The sequence below is a fragment of the Panicum virgatum genome, chromosome 9N, assembly GCF_016808335.1.
Source record: "Panicum virgatum strain AP13 chromosome 9N, P.virgatum_v5, whole genome shotgun sequence".
NCBI lineage: Eukaryota > Viridiplantae > Streptophyta > Magnoliopsida > Poales > Poaceae > Panicum > Panicum virgatum.
In genome coordinates this window covers 63,590,646-63,612,983 of record NC_053153.1, presented here as the reverse complement: position 1 = coordinate 63,612,983, position 22,338 = coordinate 63,590,646, and the positions used below count along the sequence as shown (strand labels likewise).

The following is a 22,338-nucleotide window of genomic DNA, read 5'->3' as shown; positions in this document are numbered from 1 at the left end:
TTTTTATGGAATTTTGACTCGGACGTGCGTAACTGCCGCGCCACTCCGCTCCCTTCCTCCTCTTCCCCTCTCCCCTCCTCTCCGGAAATGGCGCGCCACCTCTTCTCCACTCGCCCCCCCATCCATCCTCTCCTCTCCATTACACTCCACTCAGCGATTCCGCACCATCTTCGCTCCGCCCCGCCCCGCCCCGCCCCTCCCCCCCAACCCCCGACACATCGGTTCCCGCACGTTGTGCCGCGATTCCCCCTCGCCGTCGCTGCGACATCGCGATCTGTAAGGAAGGAAGGGAGGGAGGGTTTGGTGCGGCGATGACGGAGCGCCGGTGATCGAGCGCAGAGCCCAAAGGAGGAGAAGCGACGATGATGGTTGGTTTGGTGCAGCTTCTGGTGGGGTTCGTCGTCGCCTGGGAGGCCGTCGAGCTCGTCCTCCGCCACGGCCTCCTCCTATCCGTCTTCAAGTTCGCCGCCCTCGGCGCCCTCGCCGCCGCCGCAGGATGCGTCGCCGTCATGTACGTGCGCCCACTCTCTTCCTCCCCGTCCCATGTAGCCCTCACCGAACGAATTCGTTAGCTGCTCTACGCTGCTGTACGTTCGCGGAGTGGGATGGGCGCGATCGGCTAAGGATTTGTTTGTTGCAACCCAATCGCAGCTTCCTCGCCAGGGCAGTGGCCTGGGTGCTCCAACGCGCCGCCAAGCTATCCATCGGGTGCCGCTCCTACGGCCTCAATTATCTGCGGGACATCACCATTTCATCCTCAGGGCTACGGGTCCGTCTACCTGCTTTCGTCCCTCTCCCTCCATGCTAATGCTGATCCTGACATATGATCGAATCGCGTTTGCGTCGCATTTCAGGGCGCTGTTGAGTCTATTTGTATTGGTGAAATCAGACTTGTCCTGCAGAAACCGCTCACCCAGCTGGGATTTACCATACTAACTCATGGACCAATCCTGCAACTGCAAATCTCTGATTTGGACGTTATGCTCAGGCAACCTGTGAAATCCGCAAACAAGAAGAAACCTAGCCCTCGCAAACCGTCCTCAACCTCATCCACAAAAGCAAAAGGAAAATCCAAAGCACAAGCGAAATGGAGGTTAATAACAAGCATGGCCAGTCTATTATCATTATCCATAGTGGAATTGAGGCTTAAGGTACTGCTTTCTATCTGATATCTAAACTCTAAACTCTATCAACCATGGTTGCATATGCTCATGATTCTAGTTGATTATCTTGCGTTCTGTATTCTGGCTGTTTTAGTTATAAGTTAAGTCAGTAAAACGAGCTATGTAGTTGCAAGTGTTGCTAGATAGCTCATGTTGTAAACAATTCATATTTCCTTTTTGATTAAAAAGTTCAAAGCTCTCCTGCATATTCTCGAAAAAAAAAGAATGATAATATATTATTACGGACACTGGCATGTTTGTGCGTGACATATTCCTCTCCCGGTCATTATGTAAACAAATTTTCTCTGTTGTCTGGAAGCGAACAAGTTAAAATAGTCAGTCATACAATTTGTTTCTAAAGTCATCAAAGGTTTAGTTGGCTGACATAATTTTTGTGCCCAGTTTTGTGCAAACAGGAGATGTGTGCTATGGTTCTGGTTCAGTCTTGGTACATTCTATATGATATATTCATATCCAAATAGTTAAATAATAACCTGCACCTATTTTTAATGTGTCATTAGGAGCTTAGTGATGTGGGTTAAACAACCTTTGGATTTATTCGAAGTCTATATGCATCAATTTACATGGATTTTGTTATCCTCTCTATTGCTTTTGTTTGAAATCTATGCCATTTTTTTTTAGAACACAAGGGTTACGTATGAGTCACAGTGGCTTTAATGCACCTCTGTCTTGTTTTTTTTTCTGCGTTGATAATTGGTCTTTAATAATTACAGTCTCCAAAAGCTGCTCTTGGCATCAAGGACCTTAAGATCGATATATCGAAAACTGGAGGATTGGATCCAGTCCTCAATGTTCAAATTAATATTATACCTTTATTTGTACAAGCATTGGAGTCAGACAGCATTGACAACAACACGTCAGTGTTCAGCAAATTGGATTGGTGTGTTAGTGGACAATATTGTTCAGCCATGGACACTTCTGACTGTAGCTCATTCCTGTTTGAGGACATATCATTCTCATGTGACCTTCATCAAAGGTAATATGTTAATTGAATGCTTTGCAAACATCTCCAGATTAGTAAACAATGAAAAAAATTGAACAATAAGAACTATTCTTGACAATGCTGTTTAGGGATAGAGGAATTAAGGTCAAGAATTTGGACTTGATTCTTGGCCCAATTGTTGTGAATTTGGAAGAGAAATTATTGACCAAGAAGAAACAGTCTGCAGCTACTGTTGCTGACCAAAAGGGCGAACCTTCTGTGGATAATAAATCAGCTGCCAGATCTGAAGGGGGCAAACTTGCATCACTAAATAAGAAGATAAGTCTGTTTCCTGAAAAGGTTGTATGAACTCCCTAGAGTACACCTGATGTTTCTCTTTTTGCTGTCGACCAGCCTTTTGCCTATCTGCACGCATAATTCATATTCTTTTAGCTTGTTTATGTTTGTTTATATCTTCTCCTCGTTCATTTACCCCATGAAGTATATGGTAATATGATTTTGTTATCTATGTTAATTTAGAAGGAGGCTGCATTGCAGTGATATTGCGTGGCCAAAGTAAAACTATTCCTGATGTACGCACAATCAGTGCAGTATGTGTATTTTTTTATATGTAGAACTACCGAGTAATCTTTTTTTCTAATAGCGCTGATATTTCACAGTAGAAACTGCAAGTTAAAATTGTTGAGTGTGCTAATATTTTAGGACCATAAACAAGGCAAAAAGAAAAAATAGATGTGACATCGGATATCATGAATATCATACATAATCAACTCTAAACTCTTTTGTTCCCTGCAGATCTAACCTAGGTATTAGGGAATTTAACTTTCCCTGGGGCACAATTTAAAACTTTGTTGGATTACAGCATCTGTCATGGTCTAGATTTGCCATTTTAAATTGTTACTGTGAACTTTTAACATAAGTTGACTGTTGGATTACTATTCACTAAAATGTAGTTTTATTTGGAAGGTTAGCTTCAACATGTCCAAACTGGATCTGAAGTTTTTGCCCAAAGATCATGGCCTCTCAATCAACAATGAAATTGGTAGCATATCTTTGAGATGTACAAGGTTACAACCACAAGATGGCTTCGGAGAGAGCACAACACATCTCCGGTTGGAAACTGCCGTAACGGAGATTCATGTATGTTTCTATTTTTCTCTAGGAAATATAATCTTTTTTATCACTTCAACATGATTGATTTCTTTAGGATTGAATCTGAAGTTTTTTAAAATTTTTGTTTCTGTTTTCCAGCTTCTAATGGATGGCGCGACCTCAGTATTAGAGGTTGCAAAAATTTCAACAGTAGTTTCAGCTAACATTCCCACTCAGGTCAGTTTGATCTAAATCTTTATTAAATCAACTTTCTACTATTTTGATTTGGTGATTTCGCTTGGAGAATTTTGTGGGCCTCCTTACCTCCTTTTATTATCTGTAACTTGCTGTACTTTTTGGAGAATACTCCCCTTACATATAGATAATACTTCCTTCAATACACAATTTCGGTTTAACTTGATCCATGTGGTAAAAAAGTTATATCTAAAAACTGCTTATCCAACAAGTGGATCTTCCGAAACCATAAGATGTAGCAATGCCCGCTTTTTGTTGTTTGTTTTGCAGTGTTGGATAGTGATCTCCAAGCTAGAGTAACGGAGTGTATCTGGGTACAGAAAATTGACTATGAATAGCTGGCTGAATTCTGTGTAATTCTATTTAGGACTTTGTTTTCCATGTATTTGAGTTTGTACGTTGTTTGCCCTGCAACTGGGACATCAGCAAGAAGCACATATAATATCTGGCCAGTTAAATGACATTATAATATTTGGCCAGTTAAATGATATTACACCACGTCTCTGCCTGGATTTCCAGCCTGTTTTGCCAGTATTATTCATTGCAAATAGTTTTATGAACTAATGCTTCAATTTATGGGCTGAATCTATGTGATAAACAGATAAAGAGTTATCCCGCTTTTATGTGAGAGCATCCTTCTGTTTTTCTTACTCTATGCTTCCCATTTATGGTTCTTTATCTATAATGCCCTGTATGGTCTCCTTTTTCTTTATATTGAAGCGTACTATGCAAGTCTTCTACGGTTTATAATTTCTCTGAGAGTTAATTGAATTTGCTGATGCATTTTTTCCCTCAGCCAGCATTGCCAGTTCAAGCTGAAGTAGATGTCAAGATTAGTGGGTTCCAATGTAATCTCATTATGAGCAGAATTAAGCCACTGATTAGAATTAACTCAGATAAAAAGAAGCCCCCTGTTGCCCATGAGAGTCCTCAACAAGAGAAGGCACCTAAAGAAAAATTAGCATTGGCTTGGGCATGTACACTGTCGGCTCCTGACTTGACTATTGTGCTTCACAGTCTTGATGATGTACCTCTTTACCATGTAAGTATTAAGTACCTTATGGATGCTGTGCCGTATTGTTCTGTAATTCTGTTCTAGTTGGATGTTTAGTTGCATGCACTGTGTTACTCATACATTGGATTTTAGTAGTGGCATCTTCTATCTATAACTCATCTTCATAGTGCCGAAATATTCATATTTAGCATCCACGGGCTAAACACTACAGAGATATTGATTACACTGGTTTGAAGGGAAAAATGGCACTCATGGAGAGAGTGCTTTTGTAGGTGAGAAAGGGAACTCAACTGTGGAAGAGATAGAAACTTGTTAATGGTTCATGTTTACTTAGTTATGGTTTGTACAATAGGCCTCCTTGTATAGGGTTCCCACAATCTAACAATAGCCTTCCTAACAAACACATTAGGTTCCACCCTATGCAACACGCAATGCAACATAACTTGATAACTAAGTTGCTGTAGCTGCTAGGATGCAGGCCCAAGCAGCAGTGGCTACTCCCTGCTGGTGACCCCCCTGATGGGCTGGAATTGCTGTTCATGACAATAGTACAACAGTCATGAGAATATGACCATGTTCTGTTGACGTGACCACCTCATCTAGTTTCAATAATACTTAGACTCACACACAACAGTGAATGTTTCAAAGTGCCTTTTGAATTGCTCTTTGTTTACAATGATTTGAGCCCTGAATACATGAATGGGGGCATGCAAATGTCATGATACTAGATTTACAATTTATTTTCTTTGGTAGATGATGATTTATTAAACCAGAAATTGCTGGTGCCAATAATGGGTACCTTTTCAAGTCTTTCACCCTGTCACGACGGCTCACCAGGCTCTCCTTATTAGGATTTTTGTTTATGCTTGGTAGTGCAGGAAGATTAGTACCAAGGGGTTTGTAGTTATCATGTTTAAATACAGTAGGGATATTTCCTTACAAAAGCAAAAAGTACCATGTTTAAATGTTTTTAGAATTTTTGGTGTGTCCAAATTATAATGGCATCAAGAATTATTACATTGTTTATTTTATGCTAATCTCACTCTGTAAATACTGGATAATGCAGTGTATTCAATCAATTAATGTTTCTGCAAGTAAGTTGGTAGACCAAGGAACTCGATTGCATGTCAAGCTTGGTGAACTGAAATTGCTTTTTGCTTGCAAACGCCTACAGTCGATGAATGAAAGCATCTCAGGCTCCTTACTGCACATTAGCCGTTCAACTCTTGATCTGGAGCAAAAGGACCCAGGCAAAGATAATGGTGAAGACCATGCTAAATCCTCTATCTCTGTTAATATATCTGGAATCAGAATGTACTTCTGTTTTTACTATCTCGAGTCACTTTGTGCCAATGCAATGTCCTACAAAGTGTTTCTGAAAAGTATTTTGCCTCCTAAGAAACGATCTGTCCAGGAGAATGCTCCTCAAAAGTCTAGCAAGAAAACTAAAGGAGCACAGCTTATCAAAATCAATGTTGCACAGTGCTTTGTTATGTATGATGGTGATATGAGGCTGGAAGATATGACTATAGCCGATCCAAAGCGTGTAAACTTTGGATCTCAGGGTGGTCGTGTTGTAATCATCAATGAAGATAATGGTTCCCCAAGGATGGCCTATGTAAATTCTACTAGCCTTCCGGATCATAAGAATGTTCACTTCTCCACTTCTCTAGAGATTTCTCAGGTCTGTGTGTCTTTGAATAAGGCAAAGCACTCCATGCAGGTTGAACTTGAGAAGTTCAGAGTGACACATAAAGAGGATCAGCTTGACAATAAACCTGTAGAGGAGACCAAGCTGTTGGATGTGCGTAAAGCAAAGTTTGTCCAGCGTTCTGGTGGGCAAAATGATGCTGCAGCCTGCTCTCTCATCAATGTGACTGACATTGCAATCAGGTGGGAGCCTGATCCCTATCTGGAACTGCTTGAAGTGGCCACACGACTTAAAGCAGTTCTGTATAGGATGAAACTCCAGAATTCTGTTGCTGAGGTGAAAGATGATACATTAAGCATGGATATCCCAGCAAAAAAGGAAGACATTGGCCAGCAAGAAAAGGCACAAAAGAAACGAGAATCAGTTATTGCCGTCGATTTGGAATCGTTGAAAATTTCAGGTGAATTTGCTGATGGGGTTGAAGCAATGGTTCAAGTAGGATCCATATTTTCTGAGAATGCAAAGATAGGTGTTTTGATCGAGGCACTAGCGGTCAGTTTTTGTGATGCATGGATATTCAAAAGCAGTCGCATGCAGTTGTCTCGTATCCCGATTTCTGTTTCTGATAGCCATCCTGATAAGAAGTTACAATCTGCAGCTGTATGTGATTGGGTTATTCAATGCCGTGATGCTAATATTTGCTTGCCATTTAGGTTGCAACTAAGAGCTATAGATGATGCTGTAGAAGACACATTGCGGGCCTTCAAACTTATTTCTGCAGCAAAAACATCTGTTTTATTTCCCGAGAAGAAATCTAGCGCCACCAGCAGCAGTAGCAGCAAAAAGAAATCAAAATCAGTGGCTTTTCGGTATGTGCGGATCATCGTGCGTGATCTGATAGCAGAAATTGAGGAAGAGCCCATACAAGGATGGCTTGATGAGCATATCAGTTTAATGAAGAATGTATTTTCTGAGTCCGCAGTCAGGTTGAATCTACTTGATGAGCTTGCTTTAGGCCAAAATAAGGATTCCCCCAAGGCAAAACTGGATACCTCTGCTTCTGAAAAAAACAATGATTGCCCTGAAGCCGATGCTGATGTGCCTGGCATACACTCCATTGAAAAACTCAGAGAAGAGATATACAGACAGGCATTCCAGTCATATTACCAAGCATGTCAGAAATTGCCAATCTCAGAAGGATCAGGTGCATGTTCAAGTGGCTTCCAGTCAGGATTCAAGATGAGCACCCGTAGAGCATCAGTTATGTCCGTACATGCAAAAGATATTGATGTGAGCCTATCAAAGATTGATGGGGGCGATGAAGGAATGATTAGTTTTATTAAATCTGTAGATCCAGTTTGTGCCAAAAATGATATCCCATTTTCCCGTTTGTATGGCAGCAATTTTACTTTGAAAACTAGATCTTTATCTGCTTATTTGAGAGACTATGCATTTCCACTCTTTGCTGGAACCTCTGGTAAATGTGATGGCCGCCTTGTGCTGGGTCAGCAGGTTAGTGTTCTTTGCTGTTCACTTAATTCAATGTGAAACATGTTTAGAATCGTTAGCTGTTTTCAGTTAGAAAATACCATTAGAATGGTTAACTAACCTTTTACCCTACCAGCATATAACTGTATACTATTGTAGTTTCTCCCTTCTGTTTGAGAACATCATTAGTATTTCCTACAAATTGATATTATCTACAGCCACTTGTGGGATTATTTATGGTAATCAAGCATCATTCTAAGTTGCACTGATTTTCCCCCCTTGTGGCAGGCAACCACTTTTCAGCCCCAAGTTCGACAGGATGTCTATGTTGGCAAATGGTGGAGAGTAAATCTGCTCCGCTCTGCAACTGGTTATACCCCACCAATGAAAACATATGCTGACATACCATTGCATTTTAAAAAAGGGGAAGTGTCATTTGGAGTTGGCTACGAGCCAGTTTTCGCTGATATAAGCTATGCTTTTACTGTTGCACTCCGGAGGGCAAATTTAGCTAAGAGGTGGTTCTTTGAGCGTCCTGAACCCCCAAGAAGAGAGCGCAGCTTACCCTGGTGGGATGATATGAGAAACTATATTCATGGCAGATTTAACTTGAGTTTTACTGAGACAGAATGGCATCTCCCTGCTTCAACAAACCCTTATGAAAAGCATGATCAAATGCTAATCACATCTGGCTATATGGAAATATGTTATGTGGATGGTTATGTCAGTCTGTCTTCGAAGTCTCTAAAGGTGTACATAACTAGCTTAGAGAGTCTAGCCAAGAAGACTAGTTTAGAAATCCCACATCATCCAGCTATACCTTTCCTTGAAACCCCTACCTTTTTCATGGATATTTCAATACAGTGGGGATGTGATTCAGGTAACCCTATGGATCATTTTATATTTGCTCTTCCTGCTGAGGGAAAACCACGGGATAAAGTTTTTGATCCATTCCGCTCAACTTCTCTGTCACTGAAGTGGAGTTTTTCACTTAAGCCTTCAACAACAGAAACCATAGAACATCAGCGAAAGAGTGATGTGCATACAAATGATTCTCCGACCGTGAATGTAGGGGCTCATGATTTGGTCTGGCTAGCAAGGTGGTGGAACTTACTTTTTCTTCCTCCCCACAAATTAAGATTGTTTTCCAGGTTTCCACGTTTTGGAGTTCCTAGATTTGTACGGTCTGGAAACCTCCCACTTGATAGAGTTATGACTGAACAGTGCATTCGTTTTGATTCCATTTTGTTGAAGATTAACAACATGCCTCTACAGCCAGATGATCCTGCTAAGGGTTTGACACTACACTTCACAAAGTTTAGGATTGAAATAGCTTTCAGCCGTGGGAAGCAGATATTTACCTTTGATTGCAAGCGTGAACCTCTTGATCTTGTCTACCAGGGCATAGATCTGCACTTGGTGAAAGTATTTCTTAACAGAATTCCTGAACCATCAACTTCAAAGGATTCTAAGGCAGAAAATAAGAGTACAAAAGATAGAGATAGTCCTGGTTGTGAAAAGGGCAAAATGAAAACTAGTTCTACTGAGAAAAGCAGGGATGATGGATTTTTTCTGCATTCTGATTATTTCACAATACGAAAACAAACTCCCAAGGCTGATGCTGCTAGATTATCAGCATGGCAGGAAGATGGCAGGAAAAAATCTGAAATGCCATTAATCAAGTCTGAGTTTGATGGGGGTGATGAAAGTGATCATGAGCAATCAGGCAGTGACGACGAGGGATTCAATGTTGTGGTGGCTGATAGTTGCCAGAGAGTTTTTGTCCATGGACTAAAAATTTTATGGAATTTAGAAAACAGAGCTGCTATCCTCTCCTGGGTTGGTGGTTTAACTCAAGCAGTTCAGCCTCCGAAACCATCTCCGTCTCGCCAATACACCCAAAGAAAGATTCTTGAGAAGAAACAGTTAATTAAAGAAGCTGAGATGCCGAAGGATGGTGCTCTTAACTCTGTGTCCTCAGCATCACAGCCTTCAGAACCTCAACAGATCAAAAGTTCAGAGTCACCACCTTCCAATGGGTCCAGCAAGTCAGATCTGACACCAAGTGGTGAAACTGGTATGTTGAATAGCATAATCCATGTTTCATAGTTGTTGACATTAATGCCATCAGCCAGGATTAAAACGATATTTATTTATGATCAATAGACACATTCTTGTTGTACTATTTAGTTTTCAGCAGTGCGTTAAACACTAACAAAATAGCAAGTACATTCAACATTTTCACTTTTTCTATTATCTGATATAGCACTTAAGCCTTCGAATAATAGCGATGCTGAAGAGGAAGGTACAAGGCATTTCATGGTTAATGTTGTGCAACCTCAGTTCAATTTGCATTCAGAAGAAGCAAATGTGAGTAAATTGCCACTGCACTTCTTTGCTAAATTCTATTATGAAATGGCATTTGGCAGCTTAACAAATGTTAGATTGTCTATTCAATGTACAAACTTCCGTTTGTTTGTTTTACTATATTCATGATTTTTTTACTAAATTCATTATCCTCTCAGTTCTCACATTACGCCACCAAAACTCCTCTGGGGGGCCAGAAACCAACTAGCTGGTTTGCTAAAGCAAATCCTGGTTTCAAAATGGCTGTCAGATTGTTTTCACCAGATGCATAACTGGATTCATATTTGTATTCAAAATTTAAAATTAAGTAGATTTTATACCCTGCAGTATTACACAAAGTACTATGATATAACCAAATATTATTCTTTGAATGAACTTTAGACTCCACAATTCTTGGATGACTCATAGTGGATTATAGATTTATAGAGATATCAAGATGGCAAGTGGAGCACTATGTGAAAGCTGATAAATTTAGCTTCAAGCTCACTTTGTTCATTTATCTGATGGCAACATGATGTTGAAATTCATGATATAATTTCTTCCATGTTCATTTATTTACATTGAAGTCTTAGGAGTGCTGCTGCAACTACTTACTAGATATCTGCTCAATTACATCAGGGTAGGTTTCTGCTAGCTGCCGGTAGTGGGCGGGTCTTGGTTCGCTCATTTCATTCAATTGTGCAAGTTGGTCAAGAAATGTTTGAGAAAGCAATTGGTTCCAGCAATGTTGCGACCAGTGGGTCTGGGCCAGAAATGACCTGGTCACGTGTGGAGCTCTCTATCATGTTGGAGCATGTTCAGGCTCATGTTGCGCCCACCGATGTTGATCCAGGTGCTGGTATTCAGTGGCTGCCAAAAATACACCGCAGGTCATCTGAAGTTAAACGAACTGGTGCTTTACTTGAAAGGGTATTTATGCCGTGCCAAATGTATCTCCGCTTTACACGGCACAAGGGAGGAACCCCTGAACTGAAGGTCTATTCTCTTGTCATGATTTCATTTTTTATACACTGTTTGCTGAGCATATTTTTCAACAATTAGTGGTGGTAGCTAGGTTATCCATCAACTATTTTTACGTGCAGGTTAAGCCACTGAAAGAGCTAGCATTTAACTCACCAGATATAACTGCTGGTATGACATCACGTCAGTTTCAAGTTATGATGGATGTATTGACTAATCTTCTCTTTGCAAGAACTCCAAGGTACATCATCTATCTTGTAGCTACTACCTCCAGTCATCAATACGTGACGTCCTGGACAGGATTGGAGAAATTAAGGAAGGGTGACGTTTACATGTTTGTTACAGTTAACTGCTTCGCCAACACCTCTCCCTGAGAAATAGTACACGCATGCCAGCAAACTATGTCACTGAGTCATTGCAGGCTCTAGTTTAATTAGGGGCAAAAAGTTAAAAAATACTTTATTTCACCCAAAGGACATGTTTCCTTGGACTTTTCTGAACTGCCCCGAGCAACATTGATTATTTATCGGAGGCAGTAATATATTAGCATTTCAGCAATATAATCCAGAGCCCAGTTTATGGATCCTGCTTGCAGTTCAAAAAGAATAATAAACTGTTCTTTCTCCTTTTCCAAAATGTTCACATTGCCAATGTTTTCCTAGTTGTAACATAAATTAATGGAGTTATTCTGGCATTTTATGCAATAAATCAACTACTTTTAACAATGTGGCTTTGGGGGATAAGACAGAACAAGTTAACCTGTATTGAGTAGAATAACTAATCTATTATCAAATATGGAAACAAAAATAGATGGAAGGCAGATAGCACAAAAATTATATATTACAGTATGGTTTATGTCAGTTAAGGAAATACCGTTAAAGTTGCTCGCGACTTTCAAGGAAACAACAATTCTGCTATACATGTCCACCAGTGTGAACTAGCTAGGGCTTAGAAGTTTCTTGATGAAGTGTTTGATGCTTCTGACAGGGTCAGTGTTTGAAGTGCATGGATAAACATAAATTATCTGAACACTTATATTCACTTGCTGAAATAGCTAACAAATGCTGCAGGAAATAGTATTACATTAGAATATGTTGTCCATGCCTATTTTGATGGGTTCAAATCTTATCCATGCACTGCAGTGTTGTCTTGTATGGTTTTATGCACGTGCATTCCTGTGACATGGGCACATGTTGTTCCACATGTTGTGCAGGCTAAATCTAATGCTGAAGAATGTGTTGCAATTTGCACAAATTTAGGTCTCGTGTGTAGGTCATGCTTGAGCCATAGGCACAAAATCTGCTCTCTACAGTACTGGTAGCTTCTAGCTGCTTGCAGCAATCACAACTTGGACAAAACTTTGACTACAAATAAAAAGTTTATGAACTATTGTATGTCAGACTATTATAATTGATCATATTCTTGACTATTATAGGAATCAAACTCTACCATGTTGCTTACATCATACCCAACGCATATACATTACTCTATATGTAGAAGCAGTTAGATTATACAGGAAAAAACGATTTAGTAGACCAGTTTTCTGTTCTGACGCATATAGATTCTTTTGCGTATCAAATTAGGAAACTTCAGGTCGTTCATGTACCACTATTAGTACCCAAAATTAAGTACTTTGAATTAGACATGGCATTTTCAGGGCTGAGTTATTACTCCCACTGAATTATACTACTGAAATTAATATATTCACCGTTTTTAGTATATTTCATGATTTGCCACTTCATTACTAAGCAATACCACAAGACAAGTTTTGTTTATTTCTTAAAAATCATTTTTGTTTATTTTGACCTGTTTATTTCTTAAAAAACATTTTATTTTATGTTGACCAGACACAACATAATCAAGGCACAAGACATTATAATTGATCTTATTTCTTTCGGGTTTCATCTCTAGCCTACCCCAACTTGCTTGGGAAAAAAGGCTATGTTGTTGTTGTTGTTGTTGTTGTTGACCAGACACATTTGTATCTTATTTATATTTGCTTCTCATAATCAAACTAATCGATTACTCAGAAAAACGAAGAGTAATCTAAGCTATCCCCTGGACAATGATGATGACGACATTGAAGAAGCATCTGATGCAGTTGTACCTGATGGGGTTGAGGAGGTAGAATTAGCAAAGATTGGTGTTGAACTAAAAGAAAGAGCACGAAAGCTACTGCTTGATGATATCCGAGCCTTGTCTACTGGTGTTGAATCATCTCATGATCAGAGTCCGTCACCAAAGGCTGATGATGCTACTTGGATTGTTACTGGTTCAAGGCTAATGCTGGTATGTTCAAGTACCATGCTTATATCCATTTGTGGTTCACTTTAAGTATATAAAATTCACTTTGTTTGTACGAACTGTATTCTTAAGTAAACTTCATTTAGTAGTTCATACCTAAAGTAGTACTTGCTTTAGTTCAAATTATCATAAAGCTATGGATTTTTCCTTGTTATGTCATTTATATCTAACCATCATGGCTAACATAACCTTTGCCAGGTCAAACAACTGAAGAAAGGGCTCGTGAATGTCCGGATTGGTAGGAAAGAGGCATATTCTACACTAAGAATTGCTATGCAGAAAGCTGCACAGTTGAGGTTGGCAGAAAAGGAAAAGAATAAAAGCCCTTCATGCGCCATGAGAGTTTCAACGAGGATAAACAAGATTGTTTGGAGCATGTTAGCAGATGGAAAATCTTTTGCTGAAGCTGAAATAAATGATATGGTAAACTTGATTTCTTTCCAGCCAAATGTAGTCTGTCATTTCTGATAGTACTAGGAGTAATATGTTCACAATGTGTTTGACAATGATGATCATTAGTTCCTGTAGAAAACTAACTCTCCATGAAAGTTTAAATCTTGCACTGATTTTCCAATTGATATATAGATTTTTGATTTCGACCGGGACTACAAAGATATTGGCATCGCGCAGTTGACAACCAAGCTGTTTGTCCTTAGAAATGGACTTGCTAATGCAAAATCAGATACTGTTCTGGCACCATGGAACCCACCTTCTGAATGGGGCAAGTAAGCATATAACATCTTGTATGGTGTACATGACTATTTGGATGCTCATAGGAAGTTCTGTGCAGTCTTTTCTATTTCCTTTTTGAATGATAATATTTTTAAGGATGTTCGACATATAAGTAACATGACATTTACAATGATGATGTTCTGTGACAATTCTAAAGAGTGTGTATAATCTATTATAGTTTCGGCAATGTTCTTTTTAGGGAAATTTGTCCACAGCATACTGTGAAAGCATGATTTTGTGTAGAGCACACCGCCAAACTCGAATTTGTTCCCAGCACACCGTAAAAGCGCCATTTGATCTACCACACACTGCATCTAATAAAATATTCATTTTCAATTGAGAGGTCAGATAAAAAGACTGTTTTGCCCTTTGCTGGGGCCTACCTGTCATCTTCTTCCTCGCCTCTCTTCTTCTCTCTTTCCCCCCGACTCCTCACTGCTGCGCCCATCGCAGCCTCCCGCGGCCGCCCCACCTCGCACCCTATGGTGGCAATCCGCGCCTCGCCGTGGCCACTCGACGCCGGTCCACGCCACCTCTGGCCCGCGCCGCCGTGGACCCTCGACGCCAATCCACGCCTTGCCGCCGGTCCGCACCGCTGCTGGGCCGCGCCTCGCTGCCGGTCCGCACCGCCTCGGCCCCTCGACGCCGGTCCGTGCCTCACCATCCCCTCGCCGCCGGTCCGCGCCGCCGCGGCCCCTCGACACCGGTTCGCGCCTCGCCATCCCCTCACCGCCGGTCCGCGCCTCGCCAGACCCTCGCCGCCGGTCCGCATCGTCTCCGCCGAGGCCCCGCGCCGCCGCCGACTCGCACCCGGTGGGGCACTTCGACCGCAAGGAACACGGCTGCGCTGCCTCGCTCTGCGCCATGGCCGCGCTGCTCGCCGTCGCCATCTGGCTCGTGCTCGCCACCACCAGCGTCGCCGCACACATGGAGGTCGCCAGGGCCGCGCACGGACGGGTGGCGCGGTTGCCGGCTCCACGCGACGGCCGGCGCGGTCGTGAGCTCCTCTACGGGCGGCGCGGTCGCAGTCTCCTCCACGCCTGTGGTCGTCGCCGGCCCCCACCGTCACGCTTGTCTCTTCTTCTCTCTTCCCCTTTGCCCTGGCCGGTGATGGCAGAGCTGCCATGCAGGAGCGCTCGGCTGCGGGGCGCTCGGCGGGAGGCCGTGTGGGAGGCCGAGGAGCAGGGCGGAGTGGCGCCCTGCGCCGGGGCCAGAGCCAGGTCACGCGCTCGCCAGGGCAGGGCCGTGCAGCCGCCGGATAGGGGCGCCAGCACTGGGGCTGGGGCCGCGCGCCCGCTCCTGCGACGGATGTGTGCCCGCGCCGGCTGGGAGGAGAAGGCCGCGGCGAGTGCAGGCCGGAGGTGGGCAGGCTGTTGAACCTGACATTGAAGCAGAGCTCGAGCGCGCGGCACTGGAGCTAGAGATCGATGTAGCCGCAGCACTGGTTGGCCTGCGCCCCATCAGCAGCGTGAACGCGATGTGCAGTAGCTTGAGCACTGCGGCGCGGCTTGTGGCGACTGGCGGCTGTGATGGCAACGAAGGGTAAATTTGTCTTTTTTGCTATTTTCTTGTCATTTTATTTGATGTAGTGTGTTAGAAACCAAATGATGCTTTTGCGGTGTGCAGGGAACAAACTTGACTTTGCCGGTGTGCTCTACACAAAACCATACTTTGACAGTGTGCCGTAGACAAATTTCCCTTCTTTTTATGGATATAACTGTATATGTTTCACTTTTTTCTCTCGAACCCAAGAGAGATGCTTTTCACTTCTTAATAGTGTTAATGGGTTGTATTTGCTTATGCAGTTCTTAGATTACATTGGCACCTTTTTGTGATTTGAACTATCAACACCAAACATTTTTCTTTCTATTTGTGTTTACTACTTTATATATTCATTGGATCTGTGTTTTAGTTTACTAATCGTCTGCTCTGGTAATCATGCTTCCTGACTCAATTAAAATGCAGGAATGCAATGCTTCGTGTTAATGCCCGGCAGGGCGCTCCAACTGGTGGAAATTCAGTTATCGAGAGTTTTCTAGTAAGTTCAGTTGGATTTTTTTTCATTGAAATTCTAATATTTTACTTTAGAATCATATTCTCCTGTGATTGCAAGTTTTTTAACCACTGTTTTCAAGTATTAAAGAATTATAGTTTTTTTTGGAAGCATTAAAGAAATATAGTTGTTATATACAAATAAGCATTAGTATGATGTAACTGTGTACTGACTCCTTTTTTTGCATACACTTTTATGGATGTCAATAATAGTGCCTCCTTTTTTAAAAATTATAACTGCAGGTAGACATCTATCCACTTAAAATTTATTTGACTGAAGCAATGTACAGAATGATGTGGGGATATTTTTTCCCTGGAGATGAACAGCAACCACAAAAGCGACAGGTTAGATCATTTCATGTTCTTTGATGTTCTCAATATTGTGCTTTCCTCTTTGGTCCTTATCTTTCTTTTCATTGTACAGGAGCTTTTCAAGGTCTCCACTACAGCAGGAACAAGACGAAAGAAAAGCACTTCTAATGTGGAGACAAACAGTCCCAATAACCAGTCATCAAAAGAATCTACATTTACACAGAAGCCTGAACTTCGAAGGACATCTTCATTTGACAGAACATGGGAGGAAACAGTTGCTGAGTCTGTAGCTAATGAACTTGTTTCACAGATGCAGGGTCAATCAAATGCCCAATCTGAATCTCAAGATGCTGTTAAGGATTCCAAGTTATTACGTCCTGTTCGTTCTACTCGTGAGGATAAGAAAATTGTGGAGCCTAATGAGGTGAAGCAAACAAGACCTCAAAAACTGATGGACTTCCGCAACATAAAGATAAGCCAGGTTGGAATCAACTTCTTGGCATCAACTACAAGTATCACGTTTTATTTGTATAAAACGTGGTACTTGTAGTACATACCATGATAAAACAATAGTCATTTTTCTCAAATGTTCCTTTTACAACAACAACAACAACAACATAGACTTTTTTCCCAAGCAAGTTGGGGTAGGCTAGAGATGAAACCCGAAAGAAATAAGTTCAAGGTTCAGGCACATTGATAGCTAGTCTCCAAACGCTCCTATCCAAAGCTATCTCTTTAGAGATATTCCAATCCTTAAGGTCTCTTTTAACCAACTCATCCCACGTCAGTTTAGGTCTACCTCTACCCCTCTTTACATTATCGACCCGCTCAAGAACCCCATTACGCACCGGCGCCTCAGGAGACCTTCGTTGGACATGTCCAAACCATCTCAGCCGATGCTGAGTAAGTTTCTCCTCAATTGGTGCCACCCCGATCCTATCCCGAATAACTTCGTTCCGGACTCTATCTCTCCTTGTGTGCCCGCAAAACCACCGCAACATCCGCATCTCTGCTACACTCAGTTGCTGCACATGTCGCCTTTTTGTAGGCCAACATTCAGCACCGTATAACATCGCCGGACGAATTGCTGTCCTATAGAATTTGCCTTTTAGCTTTTGTGGCACCCTCTTGTCACAAAAGATGCCAGAAGCTCAAATGTTCCTTTTAATGGAATATATTCTCTACTTTGCCCAATGATGACAGTTTAACTCTTGGTATGCTAGGTTGAATTGCTTCTCACATATGAAGGATTGCCGTTTGCTGTAAGTGATGTAAGGCTACTTATGGATACCTTTCATCGTGAAGATTTTACTGGAACATGGCCAAGATTGTTTTCACGAGTAAAGAAACATATTGTATGGGGAGTATTGAAGTCTGTTACTGGCATGCAGGCAAGTAAATTTGATTTGATTACAACCTTTGAAGTCGAAAACACACTTTGAATTCCAAATGATTCAGCTGTCAAAATAGAACATAATGTTAAACTTCAATGCCATAATGTTGTTGTTATTTAGATAACTTTTAAGAAGGAGCTCCTACATGGAAATTATTATTATTATTATTATTATTATTATTATTATTATTATTATTTACATTTTCAGCTAATTTGACTTAGAGGTCACTCATTCCTCTTTTACAGGGCAAAAAGTTCAAAGCTAAATCTACTAGCCAAAAAGAGCCGTCTGCTGCTTTAATCAGTGCCAGTGATTTTAATTTAAGTGACAGTGATGGTGATGATGCTGGCAATTCTGATCAACTTCCAGCATTTCTAAAAAAGCCTAGTGATGGAGCTGGTGATGGATTTGCAACCTCAGTTAAGGGCTTGTTCAATTCACAAAAGAAGAAAGCGAAGGCTTTTGTCCTAAAGACGATGAAAGGAGAGGCCGAGCATGATTTCCATGGTGAACGGAGTGAGAATGAAATTGAGTTCTCTCCATTTGCTCGGCAGTTGACTATAACCAAGACGAAGAAGCTTATACGGCGGCACACAAAGAAGTTGAACAAGTCTAAGGTTCACAAAAATTCAGGTGAGCTATTATATGCAATGCACCAAAAAAGAATATTTCATTGGTTATTTCATTATGGAACATGTCTAGATATCTGAGCATCTTGCTTGCAAACTCATAATCTCTGCATTTGTTAGTATACGATGTTAACAAAATTTCACATCCGCGCTACATGGAACCACTACAATGGATAGATTCTTAACACATAACCAAACAAACTGGAGTATCACTGCTGCAATCATCATTAACTGATTTTTGTAAACCGGAATGAATCTGTTTTCAGTGGAGGAACTCCCAGTTCTGACTTGCCTGTTGATTTCTTCAGCTACTGAGCAAGAAGTGCTGCCACCGCGTGCTCCTGCTGGATACAACACAGACTCCTCCGACTCATCATCGGCGGAGACAAGCCCAAAAGATTAGCCAGTGTCTTCAGCAAAAGGTTGTCTCCGATGGTGCTTGGAAGTCCCGAGTTGAAACGCCTCCAGCTTACTGAGCGGTGAAGTGACCTGCAATTTACTTGGTTACAGCTTCCGGTTTTGATCTTGTAGATCCTCAGTGCAATCTTCGTGATGGTTTTGTAGTCATCCGAATAGATGTAGATAGTGTTTCAACATTTTTTCCCCATGACCCCATCAGATGGGGGCTTTGAAATAAGCGGGATCCAATCCACATGAACCAAATTTCTACACCATGTACAAGCGTTATGCAATCCACCTCAAACACTAGTACCATACATACATTTGTACCAGTTAGGATCTTGTAGTGCATGATACGGTCTTGGTGCCGTGAACTCGTGATTGTTTATAAGCTTTCAGATAGTCTATATTTTTTATACAGATATAGAATACATCTCTTAGATGTCAGAACTTCGAACCGTCCAAATCTGAAACAATCTGAAAGCTTTTTGGTTTAATCCATCGCTCGATTCACCGTCTGCCCGCGGCATCTACTGCAAGCTGCACCTCCGAGGGGGCGGAGTTTTGGAGTAGAGTGCCACGCATGCAACTGATCGTTCCACGAAACGGTGCCCTATGATCTTTGTGCTTCGAAGAGACAAGAGAGTTAGAGAGAATGAGGACTCTATCATAGCTGCAGACCTGCAGGGTTTTTTTTTTCTTTTGGCCTTCATGACGGCGTGCCGGTGACGGACTGAATTGAAAAACGTGTCTCATCAAAGACAACAGAGCTGTCATTTTTCCCGAGGATTGTGCATCGGAATATCAAGGCATTAATAATTGGAGTTGTGGATTCTGAACATTCAGATGCAAGCGCACAGCCCCTTGCATTTTCTGATTGGATGCTTGACAGGCAGCGGATTGTTACCGGCAACATTGCTGCTGTTGTTGCCATTGATCGAGAACCTGCAGCAAATTAAGATCTTTTGAGAGTTCTTCGCCTCAAGGGCGCAGCAACCAGCAGCACCCAGGCATGGACATCCACCGCGGCAATCAGCACCGGCGAGGCCCTCCGAGTCCAAGCAGCGCGCGGAGCTGGCACCAGGACGCTGGTCCATGTCAATTGGCGTGGGTAGGGCGGCAGGTGGCGGACGCGGCGGCCGGCTGTTCATCGGCGTCCCAGGTGGCCCTGGCCGCGGGAACGGACACGAAGGGCATCGTACGGCAGGGAAGATGTCGGTCGCCGCCGCGCGAAGGGCGGAGGCGGCGCCCGCGGCTGCGAGTATGAAACTTCGGAGGAGCGTGTTGTGACGTCGTGGGCGCCGGCGATGCCAAGCACGGCGGCGCGGCGAGCACGACAGCGCGCGTTAGGAGGACCGGGAGGTTGGGAATTTACCGTGCCCCGGACGTATTTCATTTGCCGTCCCGGGCTACTAGTTGAACCGTTGGATCGCGAGATCGGGAGGCTACCGGCAACTTTTAAGCACCGCGACAGCATTAATGGGTCCTCCACGGCGTTATTGCTTATGCACTGTGGAGGGTCCATTAACGCTGCATAAGCATTACTTTGAAGTTGCATAAGCATGTGCTCCAGACGGTATTTCATTTGCCGTCCCGGCCTAGACTATTTGAACCGTTAGATCGCGGGATCGGGAGGCTACCGGCAACTTTTGAGCACTGCGGCAGTGTTAATGGGCCCTCCACAGCGTTGATGCTTATGCAACTTCAGACCCTCCAGAGGGTTGTCCTAGAGTAAAACTAGAAAAGGGGAGAGAGTATATGGGCACCACTCAGCATCAGACCCTCCAGAGCGGTCCTAGAGTGAAGCTAGAAAATGGGAGAGAGTATATGGGCACCACCCAGCACATTGTAGGTAGTGATGCTAGCGCTTAAAAAATCATGAGCGGAGAACATTCATGCACCGATACCCATTCATTAGAAATTTATATTTTAGATTGTGCAGAGAGAGAAGAAAAGATGGAGGCTCTACAGTGCAGAGCAAATGTTTGTGCATGATGTCATCATGTGGGCCCGCAAGCGATGCCTGCACGATGTGGCATTTCAAGAGCGATGTCCAGTTCTGCTCTATGGGACCCAAATCCTTTTAGGCACCACTCCACACTATGGAGGGCCTCAGTTCACCTTCAAATTGATCTCCCCTTTGAGGAGATGAAGTACATTACGTGGAAGTCTGACTCTTCAGATGAAGAGGGATTTAAAGTTGTGTCGACCAAGAAACACAGAAAAAAACAGAGAAAAATCAGTTCCAGTAAGTGTAATAGAAATGTATGCTCCCAACCTGTTGATGGGATAGCTACATCTGATGGAGATATAGCCAAGACTCGCTCTGGTTATAATCTCAGGGGAAGAGTGGGGCCAAAAAATATATATATATGATAGGCCTCCTTTGGAATTGTAGAGGTGTGTCCAAAAAGGGCATGAGTTCGGTGATGAAGGACTTACTGAGTGAGTATCAAGTTGACTTTGCTGGGTTCCAAGAAACCATTAAAAAGAAATATGATGATAAGTTCTTTAGGAGTATCGATCCATGCAATTGTTTTGCTTGGCATTGGTTGCCTGCTACTGGTCATTCAGGAGGCGTTCTTTGTGGTGTGAGATTAGAAAGATTTGATGTAATATCTTTTGTTTGTGGTCAATTCTCTCTTGTTGCCAATGTTTTGGATAAAAAAGAGAATAAAGAGTTGATGCTGGCAACGGTGTATGGGCCAGCTCAAGATGACAAGAAAGAACAGTTTTTAACTGAACTAGCTCAGATTTGCAATAATAAGAAATGTCCTATGCTCATTGGTGGTGATTTTAATATTTTGAGATTCAGCTCTGAAAAGAATAAGACTTTCCATAGCAATAAACACTCTAATCTTTTCAATTTTATCATTAACTCTTTTGAGCTAAGAGATCTTGCAATAAATGGGGGTAGATTTACTTGGAGTAACAATCAGGAGGATCCTATTCTGGAAAAACTTGACAGAGTTTTGATGAGTGAGGAGTGGGAGACTAATTTTCCCTTAACTACTTTAAGGAAGATTCCAAGATTTATGTCAGATCACAACCCTTTGCTGTTGTGTTCCGGACAAGAATCTGAAAAGAAAAAACATCCTTTCTGTTTTGAAACAGCTTGGTTGAAACATGAGGATTTCTTACCTAAAGTGGCTGAAATTTGAGGGGAAGGTGTGAGAGCTAAAGATGCTGCGGAAATGTGGAATATTAAATTAAAAAGGGTCAAAAAATTCCTTAAAGGTTGGGGTATGAGCTTGAAAGGACACTCTAAAAAATACAAGAATATTTTGCAAGAGGAGTTACTGAGACTTGAAACAGAGGAAGAGAATGGGCTTCTCCCATCTCACTTAATGGAAAGAAAAACCTTCATTCAAACTGAGTTACTGAGACTGCTGGCCGAGGAAGAATTATATTGGCACAAGAGATCCAATTCAAAATGGTTGCTGGAGGGGGATAATAATACAGGTTTTTTCCATAGAATTGCGAATGGAAAAAAGAGGAAAAATCAAATTTTTAGTCTGGAGGGAGAGAATGGTATTATTAAGGAACAAGATCAGCTGCTTG

The 22,338-nt window shown here is 42.2% G+C and overlaps 1 protein-coding gene across 2 annotated transcripts; it reads left to right on the top strand.

Annotated features, from left to right (window-relative positions):
• Positions 1-49: 49 nt before the first annotated feature.
• LOC120691556 (protein ABERRANT POLLEN TRANSMISSION 1) lies at positions 50-19,227 on the top strand. 2 transcript variants are annotated; one of them, XM_039974648.1, is made up of 22 exons: positions 50-511; positions 652-769; positions 855-1,151; positions 1,898-2,160; positions 2,256-2,466; positions 3,094-3,267; positions 3,379-3,456; positions 4,271-4,516; positions 5,556-7,652; positions 7,917-9,705; positions 9,895-9,998; positions 10,614-10,970; positions 11,078-11,196; positions 12,986-13,244; positions 13,458-13,682; positions 13,845-13,984; positions 15,957-16,029; positions 16,287-16,388; positions 16,468-16,836; positions 17,579-17,746; positions 17,995-18,382; positions 18,687-19,227. In XM_039974648.1, exons 1-22 carry the CDS (start codon positions 363-365, stop codon positions 18,779-18,781), a joined length of 7,821 nt encoding a protein of 2,606 aa, XP_039830582.1. In that variant the 5' UTR covers positions 50-362; the 3' UTR covers positions 18,782-19,227. The 2 variants fall into 2 exon arrangements, with proteins under 2 accessions (XP_039830582.1, XP_039830583.1); XM_039974649.1 differs by lacking the exons at positions 50-511; positions 652-769; positions 855-1,151; positions 1,898-2,160 and having other exon boundaries at positions 2,328-2,466; positions 3,099-3,267.
• Positions 19,228-22,338: the final 3,111 nt, after the last annotated feature.

Bases quoted from the DNA above. Each gene is read 5' to 3' on its own strand.
- LOC120691556 (XM_039974648.1), top strand. From the start codon at position 363: ATGATGGTTGGTTTGGTGCAGCTTCTGGTGGGGTTCGTCGTCGCCTGG. The intron at 512-651 runs GTACGTGCGCCC...ACCCAATCGCAG, and splicing joins GCAGGATGCGTCGCCGTCAT to CTTCCTCGCCAGGGCAGTGG. The intron at 13,245-13,457 runs GTATGTTCAAGT...AACCTTTGCCAG, and splicing joins CTGGTTCAAGGCTAATGCTG to GTCAAACAACTGAAGAAAGG.